Source organism: Aythya marila (genome assembly GCF_965140915.1).
Source record: "Aythya marila genome assembly, chromosome: 3".
NCBI lineage: Eukaryota > Metazoa > Chordata > Aves > Anseriformes > Anatidae > Aythya > Aythya marila.
The window spans coordinates 71656862-71670518 of NC_139044.1; the positions used below are offsets into that span (position 1 = coordinate 71656862).

The following is a 13657-nucleotide window of genomic DNA, read 5'->3' on the forward strand; positions in this document are numbered from 1 at the left end:
CCACGCAGACAAAGTGGGACAGAAAAGGTCTTCCAGGCATGTGCTCACACACCAACAGGGCTCTGCGCTCCCATCTGTGGCACCTTCCCCAAATTCTGCCTGCTTTTGTCATGCTAGGAAATGTAGACGTGTTATCTCTTGCCCTCAAGTAGATATAAATACAAGCAGGGTGTTGAGGTGAACTGAATTAAGATCGATTCCTTGCGACTCTTCATCCTCAGGTGGGAGAACTCACTGCTGTGGCTGGGTAGGTAGTTTCACGCTTCCCTTTAATCAGTTGTGATTAGCTGGGCTTCCATAATGAGTGTGTTTTCTATAAATTAATTTCAACAGTCAATAAGCTACAAACCGAGCCCCCTGGACATGGTCCTGGGCAAGCAGCTCTGGGTGTCCCTGTTTGAGCAAGGGGTTGGAGCAGATGGCCTCCAGAGTGCCCTTCCCACCTCAGCCCTCCTGCGATGCTGTGAAAAAAAATATTTGGGATTCCTACAGGATTTTATTTCCAAAAAAGCCCTGGAAAACATACAGGGGATAACAATCAACAGGCCTGGGATGGAGTCAGATGACGGAGGGGAGCAGTGGGGAGGCAGCAGCCAGCCCTGCTGGGGACCAAGAGCCCGCGTGGTGACAGCAGGCATCCTCTGACACCAGGGAGAAAAGCAGAGGGCAAAACCAGAAAGCAAAGGTGATGAAAGAGGACCGTCAGACCAGATGGAGCTTGCCTTGAGCTGATATTATGAACTGGTGTTTCTTCAGCCAGAGTAAACATAGGCTGGAGTGAATGCGAGCCAGGAGGCCTGCATGAGGTTTATTGTTCCTTTAGGGTTTGCTTTGTTTTTTTGTTATTTTTTTGTTTGTTTGTTTCTGTAAAGAGATGCTGAAAAAGACATTTGATAACATATTTTCCAGAAATAAACAAAAGCAGCATCTCCCACCCTGAAGCTTGCTGCCCGCGGTAGCAGGGGACCGCTGTATCCTGCCCAGCACGAGGCTGAACACCAGCCAGCCCAAAAAGCTCTGCAGCAGCATGTACCCCAGCACGCTGGCTTCAGACAGCAGCCTGCAAGCAGCTAACACAGCAGGAGGATAGGTGCACGCTCGGGAGGGAGGAGTGTGCAATCTTTCAGACTGAGTCGCAGTACACACGGCTGAGGACCGCTTGCCATGGCAGGAATGCCGCTGTTTCAACAGGCTGGAGAGCTGAAATGAAAATGAAGACTGACAATCGTTTTCCAGCAGAAGAAACCCCAGACACCTAAACATCTGTGCCCATTTGTTCTGAGATCTATTGGTATGAGAAGGATCTCATTAAGGAGTGGAATTATAGGGCAGCCATTGTGGGGACAGGGAAGAAAAAGAAAAAAAGAAAAAAAAAAGCCACACTATAATTAATCACATGAATGAGGTTCTTTTTCAGAAGCGTGGGGTATCAAAGAGCTAGCACGGCTTACTCTCAGCTCCTTAAAATGTTAAAGATGACAAACTGTCCTTCCACTGATAGGTCTCCAAAATTTACCAATAAACACACGAAAAGGAGGTTAAAAACACAGTGGCTTAATAAGTCAGATTCACTACAAAGAAAAGAAAGAAACCAACCTTTTCTATAGCCCTTTATATTTCATAGCACCACACAAATGGTACTTTTGTGACAGAGCTCGGGATTCACGGCAATGCTTTTGAATCGCTTCTCAAATGTCACCTTTGGTCCCTGGCCCCTTCCAACGAAGAAACCCATTTCTACTCACTAATTAACACATTTAAGGTGGCTGCTCGAACATCTACTGCACACCCATGCTGGGCAGATCAGTGGTTCCAACACAATGAGATCCACAAACGATGAACGGGGATGAATACAGAGCACGGCTCTTCAATCAGGTTGCCTGCGGGGGGTAACCCGCTGCTTTGGGAAAATCAGGTTTATTCCTGACAAACGCACACTCCTGATTTCCCTACAAGTTCTTGCCCTCTAGATTTTGTACTCTGTCTCCTGATGGTCAGGACTCATCCAACAAGGCACCACGACACCTGAACATGAGGATGTCCTGAATCCATCATATAAAAGATGACACCAGCTGGAAAGTTACAGCACCACTTAAAAATATCCTACTAAATATCCCAAAGTATCTCTATACATCCACCATTTCACTTGTGGGCGCTTCACCTGAAATAAGCACTGTAACAAAAGTCAGTTTTCAGACAGACTTTATCGCAAGCAGTGGTCAGAAACCAACTTCAGCAATCCCAGAAGTATAATGGGTATCAAGAAAATGCTACCCAGAGTGATATCTAGGTTTTCAAGAGATGAGCTAACCAGAGAACATAGAAAACCTTAAATCAATGCCATTGCTTTCTTACAAAAGCTAGTATCCATTTGAAGGTCTGACTTTTTTTTCCACATATTTCACACATATGGACTGATGTTTCCTTCAGACCAATTTGGCAGTAATCTGTGGTGACTTTTCCCCACAGACCATTCATTTCTAGTTTTTTTCCTCGCCAGCCATCTGCAATAATCATCTGATAATCCCTTAATGATCCACAGCACACATACGGCATCATTTGTCAGAAAAAAAAATCTGAAATTATAATAAAAAGTTTAAATAAGCATGTGCAAAAGGCTCACAATCAGGTGTAAAATTGTAGGTCTGCAGAATTTCTGGCTTTTCTAGCATTAGCTTGGGCACAAAAGTGTAAGTCATGAATTTTTTTCCCAGATCAATTGTAAAGTTTCAATCCAGTAATTCAAAGAGCTTCCTTTCCCTTCTGTTTAAATGTGAAAGGGAATTAGTCAAGAACTTTTCTTTTTTTTTTTTCTTTTTTTGATTAAACTGTGAAACTCTATGTTTTTTATATTTGAGGCAGAACCAAATATGAGTGGAAAGCGCTTGTGGCAATAAACTCCATCAATAACCGTAAATATTTGCTAGCCATAGAAACGAATGGCATACACATCTTCAGCTTCAGCTGTTCCGGCTCTGCCCTAAATATCGCTATGTTCACCTCCTTTTTGGAGTGTATATCTGAACAGATCTTGCTCTTGGGTGAAATTTTGCAGAATTCTTCTTCTCCTTTTAAAATGCAATGGGTGGGATTCAAATTGCAAAATTTCAGATGTCTACAAAGAAAACGTGTAATAACTGGGTCATGTTCCTGAAGGCTTGAGAAAGATACCCCTGGACATGATGGACACGGCTTGGTCATCTTCTTTGGGCTGCCTGTGGAGCCCTTGAGCATATCATCTTTGTGGGTTTTGGTGGTGCTGTGGTGTTTTTTTCAATTCAAAAGCTCTTTGAACGCTGAAATTATTGTGTGGCAGCCCACCAGAGTACTGCTGTACGCCTTGCAGGGGACACGTGCCCAGCGCGAAGCCTGCTGAGATGCGTGGGAGGCCTTCTGAGGCCGGAGGCAGCCAAACCTGGTACATCGCTCCTCACGCTGCCAACGGAGCAGCTCTTGCAGCAAGTGATCCCTCCTACGTCTGGGTTTGGAGGCAATTAGCTCGTTGACTCCCAGAGAGAGCCAGGAGTGAAGGAACTAGCAGGGCCCAGGCTCCTGCAGGCGGCTGGGAGGCCGAGCTGCGTGACAGGACAGATGAGGCAGACGGGCTCTTTGAGGGTGTGATTCATCTCACTACAGAGCAGACGTCTAAAATAAGGAAGATGAATCACACACTGGAAAGCTCCATTTCTCTCCATTAACTGCAAAAGCAGCCTAGAGGACTGGCTCAGACGCCTCAACACCGTAGACATTTAGCTCGGGAGACGAGGAAGCCCAGACCAGAACCTCAAACACGCCACGCTGCACAAAAGCTACAGCCTTGTGTTTTATAGGGCCGGGTCTACTCGTCAGCTGCGAGCCCGACCTAATGCTTCACTGCACTTTATTCCTCAGCAGGGCCGAATAACTCCGAATGTTTTACATCTGGAGCAGCAAGACATGGCACAAGGAAAAAAACTCCACCTCAGAGCGGAGGTGTCAACAGGAAAGAACAAGCACGCCTCAGCCTCAGCACAGACCTCCTTTAGAAAAACCCTGGAGAAAGTTCCCCTTTAGCTAAACATAATCAGCATTACGGAATACAACACACAGAATTACAGCACACACAAGGTTCACAAGAGGTATTGACTACAAAAATTACTACTCCACATCATTAAGGTCAAAGTAGCTGGGCCAAGCACAGGTTCAGTAGGCTGTAACTTAAAATATGGACTTCTACCGTGACTCTTATTTGAAGATCTGAGTGAAATAATTTCTAACATGGCTGCTTTTATAGGTATCCCATCTCTACATGTCTGACCTGTTTCTTTTTTTCTTTTAAAATTAGTATTATTTTCTATTTTTCTTTGCTGTTTGGCTTCCTTAAACATGAGTTTTGCACCAAAGAAACCATACTGCAGAGATCTCATCTGAAGCATAAGCTATGGAGAGTGTCACGGGGCAAGCACAGCTGGCATCTGATCTTGTTCATGAGCTTTATAAGGTCTATAATGAACTGGGGGAAAAAAAAAAAAGTACAGGAAAGATTTCTATTTCTCTATTTTAAGCTGACCACATATGGGGTCCCTCCCTGACAGACCCCAGTGCTATCAAACTGCCGTGCATTATCCTGAGGTTTGACCACGGAGCATCAGGCTGAGGAACAGAAGTCCTGTGCCAAGACAAGCAAGCAACGTAATTAATGCAGGCTGGTTCTCCCCTGCAGCAAGGCTATTTACCAAATCAAATCCCGCCGATGGAAAGCGGTGCTGCGATAAAAATGCTTTCTGCATTAATAAGGGAATGTCTTCAATTTAAATGAGGTTTCGACGTGACTGGCGCTTGAAGAATTTCAATGGCCAGGGGTGTAGAGATGCCTGGATGGGTGTGTTGGATTTGATTGAAGAGGGAAACCCTAGGACGCACCTAGCTCCCAGGCACCGTGCCCAGGGGCCTGGCAGGACCCAGCACGCATGGGGAGAAAAATAAAGGCCACTTGGCACCCCATTAAATGGCAGAATATACGCCACTTGAGGAATATAACGTGGCTTTGGGGAAGTTAGGAGTCCTTTCCCAAACTAACACAACAGGGCCTGATATGCAGAGGATTGGGGGTAACTGATGCTCTGTTGAATTCAGCGTGAATCCCTGGCTTCAGTAGGTGTTGGGAACCAGCTTGCCAGCCTTAAATTGGCTGCTGTGGACACCCCCTTTTGTAAATCCACCCGTGGGCCTGGACTCTGCTTACTCACCTGCAGCAGCCTGGGTGCAGGCCTGTGGCTTGCAGTAAACACCTGTATCAGAGCTCCAGCCCACACGTTATTTTGTAGATGCTTATGAATTCAGAAAGCGCCGCATCTGATTTATTCTTCATGCAGCACAGCGATTGGGGTTTCTTTGTTCTGGTAAAAAACACTAACAAGTCGGGCAGCAGAATTCCAGCACTATCCAGAGGCTGACAGGGTGATAATTCATCCGATGGAGATAAAACCAGGAGCTAGAACAGACTGAAATTTATGGAGGCAAATTCTCCAAACCGCTTAAGCAGTGTAATACTCAATCGGCTGAATTATTTGCAGTACCTGCTTGCCAACACGTCAGAATAAGAGCCAGAAGCAGACGGAGCAACCACTGGCATTCATTGCCTGTCAAACTTAGACTTTTGCTAAGCAGAGTCAAGACCAGGGTTTCAATCAGTGTGCCCACCTGCTTTAAATGAAGTCGAGATTCCTTGGTTGAGAGAATAAGGTAGATGTCATAATCCAAAAATGGAAAGAAATAAAAAGAAAAAAAAAGAAAGAAAGGGGAAAAAAAAAAAAAAAAAAAGCTGTCTTCCCCTAGGTTGGCTTCATCTCAGTATTCAAACCACAGGCTACAACAAACAGAATTCATCAGTAAATACTCAGCAAGCCAGATAAGCCGAGTTTATTTTGTGCAAATTCCAGCACTCTAATCACGATTTACAGATAGGGATGTTTCTGGCAGCCTGTCTGCTGGCTTTGCCTAAGGCTAAGAACCTGCCAAAAAATAAAAAGTGCTTTAAAATAAAATTGCTTCCACGGAAATACGAGTGTTTCACACTTGCACAGCTTTCTCTCTCTTCCAAGTGGAGTGCAAGTGTCTAAAAGGAAATGATCCACCACACTTCTTAGCCCACAGAGCAACCTGAGGCATCAAAAAACCCCTTCACCACCAGCCTGTACTGGTGATATACCCACACCAGGGGCAGATCAGTAGGTCTGTGTAGCCCCAAGCACGCCAGCTCATCCCTGAATCTCATCCAACAAAGAGATACAAAAGGTGCCACAGACATAAGCGAAACATCAGCTCCAGCAATAAATCACATGAACGGTCCTGCTCCTACTGCTACCAAGGACCTTCTGTGCCTTGGGAAGGGAAGGCGCTATTTCCAGCTGAACTTCTGTAAAATCACAAGGGAAGTAAACATTAATTCTTAGCACTGGGTAGACTAAAAGGCTGCAGGACTTTTCTGCTTTGACAGCATAAAACCTCTCATCATGTAGAAGTCTTTCAAACAAAGCAAGACTGACCAGCTGCTGGTCAATTATTTCCCTCCTTCTAGAAGAGGAACAAGAACTGGCTTGCAAGTGGCTAGATGTTTAAATGTGAGATTGCACATCGCTGTGGTTTAACCCCGTCAGGCCACTCAGCCCTTGTGCTGTACCCCGAATTCCCACAGGCATCATAGTGAATAACAACCACGAGATCAAACTACTCACCACGACATCTAACTGAGGAGAAACACAGCAGCCAACTGACACATAATTGCTTCTTGCTTAAGAAAGAGTAAGGGAAAATGAACAAGATGCTATTACTGTGCCCTACTCGGGATGAAACAAAGTTCACTTTTATTTTGAGATTTCCAGTGCTGCAGAACATAAACGAGCGAAGTCCAAAAGGAGACACATTGGTATTAACAAATTTTATCATTCCTTTGTTGTTTATCTTTTCTGACAGACTTCTGGCTTTGTCAAAACCAAGAGCACCGAGCATCCCCTGTTTCAGCAACATCCCCAGGAGACGTGCTGCCTCACTCCGCAGGCCTCTCCTTGTTAGGCACGCCAGGTTTGTCTTCCACACGCCACGATGGGCAGCCTGTTCAATTTCTTTCGCCGGCAGGAGCCCCAGATCAGTCCTGGAAACCATCCAGGATTCGGTCACCGCCAGCAAACCTGCAGCAGTGCACCTGAAGCTGCACCTCAAACCGATCAGGGGGTGGAACCTGAAGCCAGCTCTTGGTTAGCTCTTCCCACAAGCAGCACATAAAACCAGAGGTTTTGCATCTAAAACCCCAGGATCCTCACAAGGGTCCCTCAGATTTGGGTTTTGTGCAGACAAGGCAGCTCTGTGCTCCTGAATTTCAAAGAGCCCCGCAGAGCCATTTTCCTCCCATCTGCAGAGCAGATGGAGAAGATTTGGGTAAGAAACAAGCTCTCTGCACACGTGGGAGCAGCTGCTGGAACTACGACGTTTATCATTACATAAAGAGACAAGGAAAGGTTTATTTACCGGATCTACAAATGTGTCACGGAGGGCGTAAATCACAGGGCTGGTTTTTAAACGTTGCAAAAAAATGAAAAAGAAAGGGAAACAACTAAAAGGAGGGCCCCCCGCAGAGCCAGCGAGCTTTCCAGGCTCAGGTCTTGTGATCTTCAGGCCAGCAGACACCACGGACACCCTGTCACCCCCTCCCTGACACCACAGCTCCTCCTCAACCAGCTATGGAAACGCTGGGGTTTGTGAAGTGACTCACATCCACTGCTTGCAGCTCCGGATTGCTGAACGGCCCTCCAAGACAAACAGATTCCCGAGCTAATATTACAACAGGCGACACGAGGGGCATGCTGTAGATGCCATGAGGATTAGTGGTGGTTTGCACCGCCTCTCTCACCTATGCCTTCGGCCTTTTATCCAGGCTGTGGTGTGAGGGACAGCCGTCGCTGGCACGTGCTGGTGTCTCTGGAGCACAAGGCTGCCCCAGGTCCCACGCTGCGCCACCCACGTGGATGGAGGCTCTGAGGAGATGTCAAAGCACATGGAGAAAATCCAGGGGGAGTCGCTGAAGCCTTCCCTTCAGCGTGGCAGAGACGTTTGGCACACCAGCACCTACCTCTACTGACAGATGGGTCAGTGCTGACGTGAACTGACTGAACGCGCCGGGATGAAACCCTTGCTGGCTCCCAAGTTAAATATTTGCTCCATCCCCACCCTTTTTTGGGACCTACAGGCCATGCCCAGAGGTCCTCAGCCACTCACTGCCCAGGCTGGAGGACAGGAAAGCCGGTCACTTCCCTTGGCAGCAGCCCAGTTTGAGCTGAGGACAGCAAATGGGATGGGGTCAGCGTGGTTTTCTTCCTCCCTCAGCTACCACAGTCATAAAGGATCCAGTTTCTGTATGAGGCTCACAGACTGCCCAGGTTGGCTCAAGAAAAAGCTGGAACAAGTGTCAAAACAGCCAGTTATGGAACAAATTACCAACAGGAGAACTTGCCACCTCCAACTCTGGGTTATGTCTTTAGATGGGGAAGCTTATATACTCTAAAAACAAATTTTCTGTGCCACAGCTCTCTAAGAAGAGTTATTCTCTATACAGGAGAAAGAAAGTCTGAGTAGGTATTGGAAAGAAATCTGTGTTGTTGGATATAATTACACCTCATACAGCTGTAATGACTTTCTGAAAGATAATATTCCCCAGCCAGTTCTCCAAAATTAACGGAGGACAAACCTATTTCAGGTAACACAAAATGTGGAAGAATCAAGGTTATTCTGGGTGACCATCTATCTCACAGGCCTGCGAGCAATATTGCTGTCAGAAACAAGACGACCACCTCCTCCTGATGGTTTACCATAAACACATTTATTTGGTGGTTGAAATATAGCAAAAAGCCAGCGATGTTCTTCGTCAGAGGCAGCAGGAAGGATCCCTGTGCTCTCCCTGTACCTTCTGGTCCCTCAGCTGCCCCCACGCAGTGGCAGAGCTGCTCCCAAGATGTGATGGTCGGCTGTTGAGAACTGCTTTCAATAAAAGTTTGGTCTTTTCTTCCAAACACAATAACCTCTCCCAGTCTGTGCGATTAGCCTGAACATCTGAGCAAAGACCAAAGCTCCCGCAGCTGTTCCCCAGGTACCGATGGCCCGAAGCAGCCAGATTTGCTGCCTGGTGTGAATCTGACAAGCTTAGCAACTTTGGGGCAGTTTACCCTTGGTGAGAGACCTCCAAGGAAAAAAGTTGTCAAGTAATGCTCCTTCTGGGGCCACTCAGTCAGCACAGGACAATTACGGAGGAGCCTGGTCTCTCCTGTGAGGTATTAAGCCACAGCAACGACCACTTAGAGCCTTTAAAGACCCCATTACCTCTTTTTATTACATTGACGTTGGGTCATTGTTCAGGCTTAATTCCAGACTGGATAATCACACTGCCCGCCAGCCTGCTCCGCTAATTTTGGGGCAGGTAAGCGTGGAAGTGACCTCAGGAGGCTGGCTCAGCTCCACCGCCGTGCCGGATGTCTTGCCAAAGTTCACACTTGTGCTGAGGGCCCTTCCATTGCTTACCCAACTGCAGAGTTACAAGATTTTCCTAACATCTTGCCCGAAAACGAAGCCAGGTACTTCCTGTCCCTCTTACGGCGGACCTAGGGAGCAATTGGTCATTATGTCCTCCAAAAAGTAACCCCTATCCAAGTCGCATCCAAAGCTTACCAGATTTTTGAAGACTTAACCTGACTTTACCTAAAAATCTGAGTGACCAGATTTCTGAGGACTTTAAAATCAGCGAAAAACAATTAGTCTCTGTCTTTGAAGAACAGAAAATGTAGTTGTTTCCTTCTAGCCTTAAAGAAGGTACACTTCCAGAAATCCACCTGTGGCTACAGCCTCGTGGCTTGAAGCATTACACCAAGTCCACCTCCTAATCCAATCCTAGACTGCAAAACCCAGCTAAACCCGTGCAGAAAGCAGGAACCTGAACCTCAGTTTTTAGGAGAGACGCAGTCACAGAGCTTGCCAGCATTGGCAAGGACAACTACAGGAACTTAAAACATCTGCCCAGACTAAAATCTGCTTTTATTTATTTATTTTTTTTCCCCCTGTGCATAACTATACTGCACCATGTAAAACTTTATTTTCCCTCTCCTCCTCCTCCTACATGGAAATAAATCTGCCTGCAAGTCAAATAACTCCAACTTTTCCTAAGCAGACTAATGGAAAAGGCTCCTCCCCGTTTCAGAGCCCAACATGGCTTTTTTACTGCGACCACTGTGATAAGAATTTGCTGTTACTTCAAATTCCAAATGCAATATTTTACTTGGTTGTTGTTGTGTTGTTTTTTTTGTGTTTGTTTTTTTTTTTTACGGTCACACCCTGCAATAACATTTTAAAACTTGCCCCCTGTGCCTGTGGCATTATGTGGGTGCAGATCTCACCGATGCCTGCCACAAGAGCTGGCACACGTGTCAGACTTTCAATTGCTTACATGTAGCTGGAGTTTTGTTATCTGCTCTGTACATTCCCATACCAATGCCCAACACAAGCAGAGCTCAGAGTCAGTTTATAAACATATTTGGTCATTTTATTATCAACAGCACAGTCCTAAGCACTCCCACCAAACTGCAAATGGGATTGCAATCTTCTGTTTGCTTTACATTTGCAGCACATCGTGTGACTCTCCACGTTCTTCAGAAGACCATCAAGAAAGCCAGACATTGACTATTATTTTCCAGCAAGAGCACCAACAGCGCCTTTATTCCCTGTGGCTTTCCACGAGAATTTTTCATACGTGCACCTCAGGTGCTAAGAAACACACAGCCACTTGTAACCTCGGTGGTAAACCCCTTCCATCTGCCATGCAGTCCCTCCATCCACTCAAAGAGATTTGTTGGTGATCAGGAAAAGCACACGTTTACACCAGCAATTTCCTGCAGGCACAAGGGCCACTTATGGGCGAATCTCCACCTTTCCCACCCAGTCTGGGTCTTTTCTTTCCACCCTTTTGGTGTTGTTGTTTGCTTAACTGCAGCTCTGCTTGGGAAATAAATGACAGAGCTCTGCTTCAGGAAACTTTAAAGCGATTCGAAGTAGCCACCAGATAATTTCCCTGTATGTTTTTGCAATTTCTTTTATAAGGCCAGCAAGTAGGATATTCAGCTAGACCTGTGGAAACTTTCTGTTCATCAGCCTTTTCCTTTAATTTAGTGCTGTAAGCTGAAGCAGGGTTGTAATGAAACAAGACTAAGGAAACAGAGCAGGGCTCACCCTACCTGATTTCTTACTGCTGCTGTCCTGCTGGCTCACATATCACAATATATTGCAACAACAAAACCAGCAGTGAAGAAAAATATATCTGAAAGCCTCTGCAGACTCCAGAAACGGACCAACAGTGGTTTATGGACAGAGGGAAGACGCAAAAGCATAGAAAACCCATGGCGAACAACAATCCCAAGCTGGCACAGCACAGCTGGGCTGGCTGCATCCCTCTCCACCAGCACAAACCTGCGCACAGCAGCCAGCTGCTGGCAGCAGTCTGGTGCTGCCACCTCTCTCCAACAGGGCTGGAAGAAGCCGCAGACCGCTGGTGGGAGCAGCCCTGCCTGAAAAGAGCCCTCACCTTGTCCTAGAACAGCCTGAAGTGACCTAGGGAAGGATTTCCTGGTGACAACTCCAAAAATAAGAATAAAAATAAAATGAATCAGTCCTCCTCTTCAAGCTATCGTACCTGATCACCACTTCAACATGGAAAAATGGCAGTATGCAGACCACTTCCCCTACATCTTCATTTACCAACTTGCTCCCCAAACCAGAAATTCCCAGAATTTCACTCCCACTACCTCCACAGGCTTATCTTCACTTCAAGGATTAGATTGCCTTAGCCTGAATCAACATGCTCCAGCCAAAGGGCTGAACATGGAGACAACTTTGCGGTCTCAGGCTTAACCAGGCGACTCCACTGTACTCTATACTTCCTAATATTTCTCCCTTGAGTTAATTACTGTGATTCAGCTGAAGCCTCATCAGCAATGTGCCAGACACCATGACCCCACAGCAGTGATGCTTCAAGCACCTCACCTGGAAAGGCACAGAAACATGATGTGGGATGTGTGAGCCTCTCCAACACCACAAAGCACTGGTAGGTCTCCAGTGCGACGAGAGCTCTCTCACATTGCTAGTTTTCCCCTTCGATTTCCTCAAAAAGATCATGAAATTGGTTTAGGGCATGGTTTACTGTTGTCTCACGTGTTTGATGCTGTGCTGAGCGCATGTCTTCAAGAAGCTACCTGAATCCACGTGATTAGCATTTTTTTCCTATGAATGCAAAAATTATCCCTTAATGACAACCGTTCAGAAGCTGTGCTTTAGGAGAACACCGGGTAAGCCGACATGGACCAGAAAAGCCCCAAAACCCAGCACTGCGCGATGCAGACACCGCAGCAAGGTACCATTGCACCACCACAGCTCCCTATGAACAGACGAGGCGAAAGATGAGAAACCCCAAAATTCACACAGTGCAAGCGCTCACTGACCCTCTCGGCTTTCAATAAACTATTAGGGGAATGTGTACAAAGAGCAAAAAGCGGATTTGTACCCAGGATCACCAGGGGACACCTGCCCGGGTGGTGTCCAGAGGGGACCACGAGGTCTCTCCGCCCAGGCGGTGGCCGCACGTCCAACCCCCCGAGCTGTCACAGAGCCACCCCCCGGCTCCTGTCGCGACAGGGCTGCCCTCTCCCGACCCCTACCTTCCTGCGGGGGCCGCCCGGGGGCTGCGGGGGGCAGCAGCCGGGCTCGGCTCCCCGCCGCCGGCCGCTCCGCACGTAGGTGACCCGCCGCCGCCCGGGGGGCTGGGGGGGACCCCTTGGGGGAGCCCGGGGGGGTCCCAACCCCGCAGCCGGCCCCCGGGGCTTCTCCTCCGGGCACCAGGATCGCCTGACGCCCAGCTGGAGGCAGAGGAAGAGAGCAGCCGAGAGCAGGCAGAGGCGGAAAGCCGAGCCCCGCCGCAGCGGCCGCTCCGTGGGCATCGCGGCCCCGCCGCAGGGCTCATGCCGCCGGCCCCATGGGGCAGCGCCGAGTCCCCGCCCCGAGCGGGGCCGGCCGGGGAGGGGCCGCCATGGGCCCTCAGATCCCGGCCCTCAGCCTTCAAGCCTCAGCCCTCAGCCCTCAAACCCCACAGCCCGGCCCCTGTGGGTGCCGGTGGGGCAGTGCTGGCAGGGGGAGGCCCGGTGGTAGCGGGCTGGGGGCTGTGGGGAAGAGCCCGCAGCAGCGTGAGGGGAGCGAGCGCCCCGAAGCCGCCCGAAGACTTGAGGGAGCAAAGCTGTGCTAAAGGCTCTGTCAGAGCACAGTCAGATAAATGGGGTCCATCAGGAAAAAAACATCGGGTCTTCCCCATATCTAACATCAAATATCTGCTTCAGTGGAAAGCTCTCAACATCTTCTGGTCCTCGCCAAGCCACAGCCCTAAACACCGATCTCCTCTGGGTCCCCGCCAGGCTGATCGGCCTCCCTCCATTTGTGAGGGAGCAATCCTCCTAAAGATCAGTCTCTTTCCTTTATCCTTTACGTTTTAACAAACTGCATTTCTCATGCCTCTCCCTCATCTCCTTTAAACATCGTCTGCCCGTCCCAGATACAGTGGAGGGTTTGTAACCACAGAGAAAAAAGCAATGCTGAA

The 13657-nt window shown here is 48.0% G+C and overlaps 1 protein-coding gene across 1 annotated transcript in view; it reads right to left on the reverse strand.

Moving 5' to 3' along the window:
- The window catches only part of METTL24 (methyltransferase like 24), a gene marked incomplete at its 5' end in the record, with an annotated part of 33327 nt that extends 20320 nt beyond the window's left edge, over positions 1 to 13007 (reverse strand). Inside the window, one exon of the mRNA XM_082755783.1 lies at positions 12729 to 13007. Within this exon, the coding sequence (XP_082611909.1) occupies positions 12729 to 13007 (279 nt within the window). The remainder of the gene's footprint in view (positions 1 to 12728) is intronic.
- Positions 13008 to 13657: the final 650 nt, after the last annotated feature.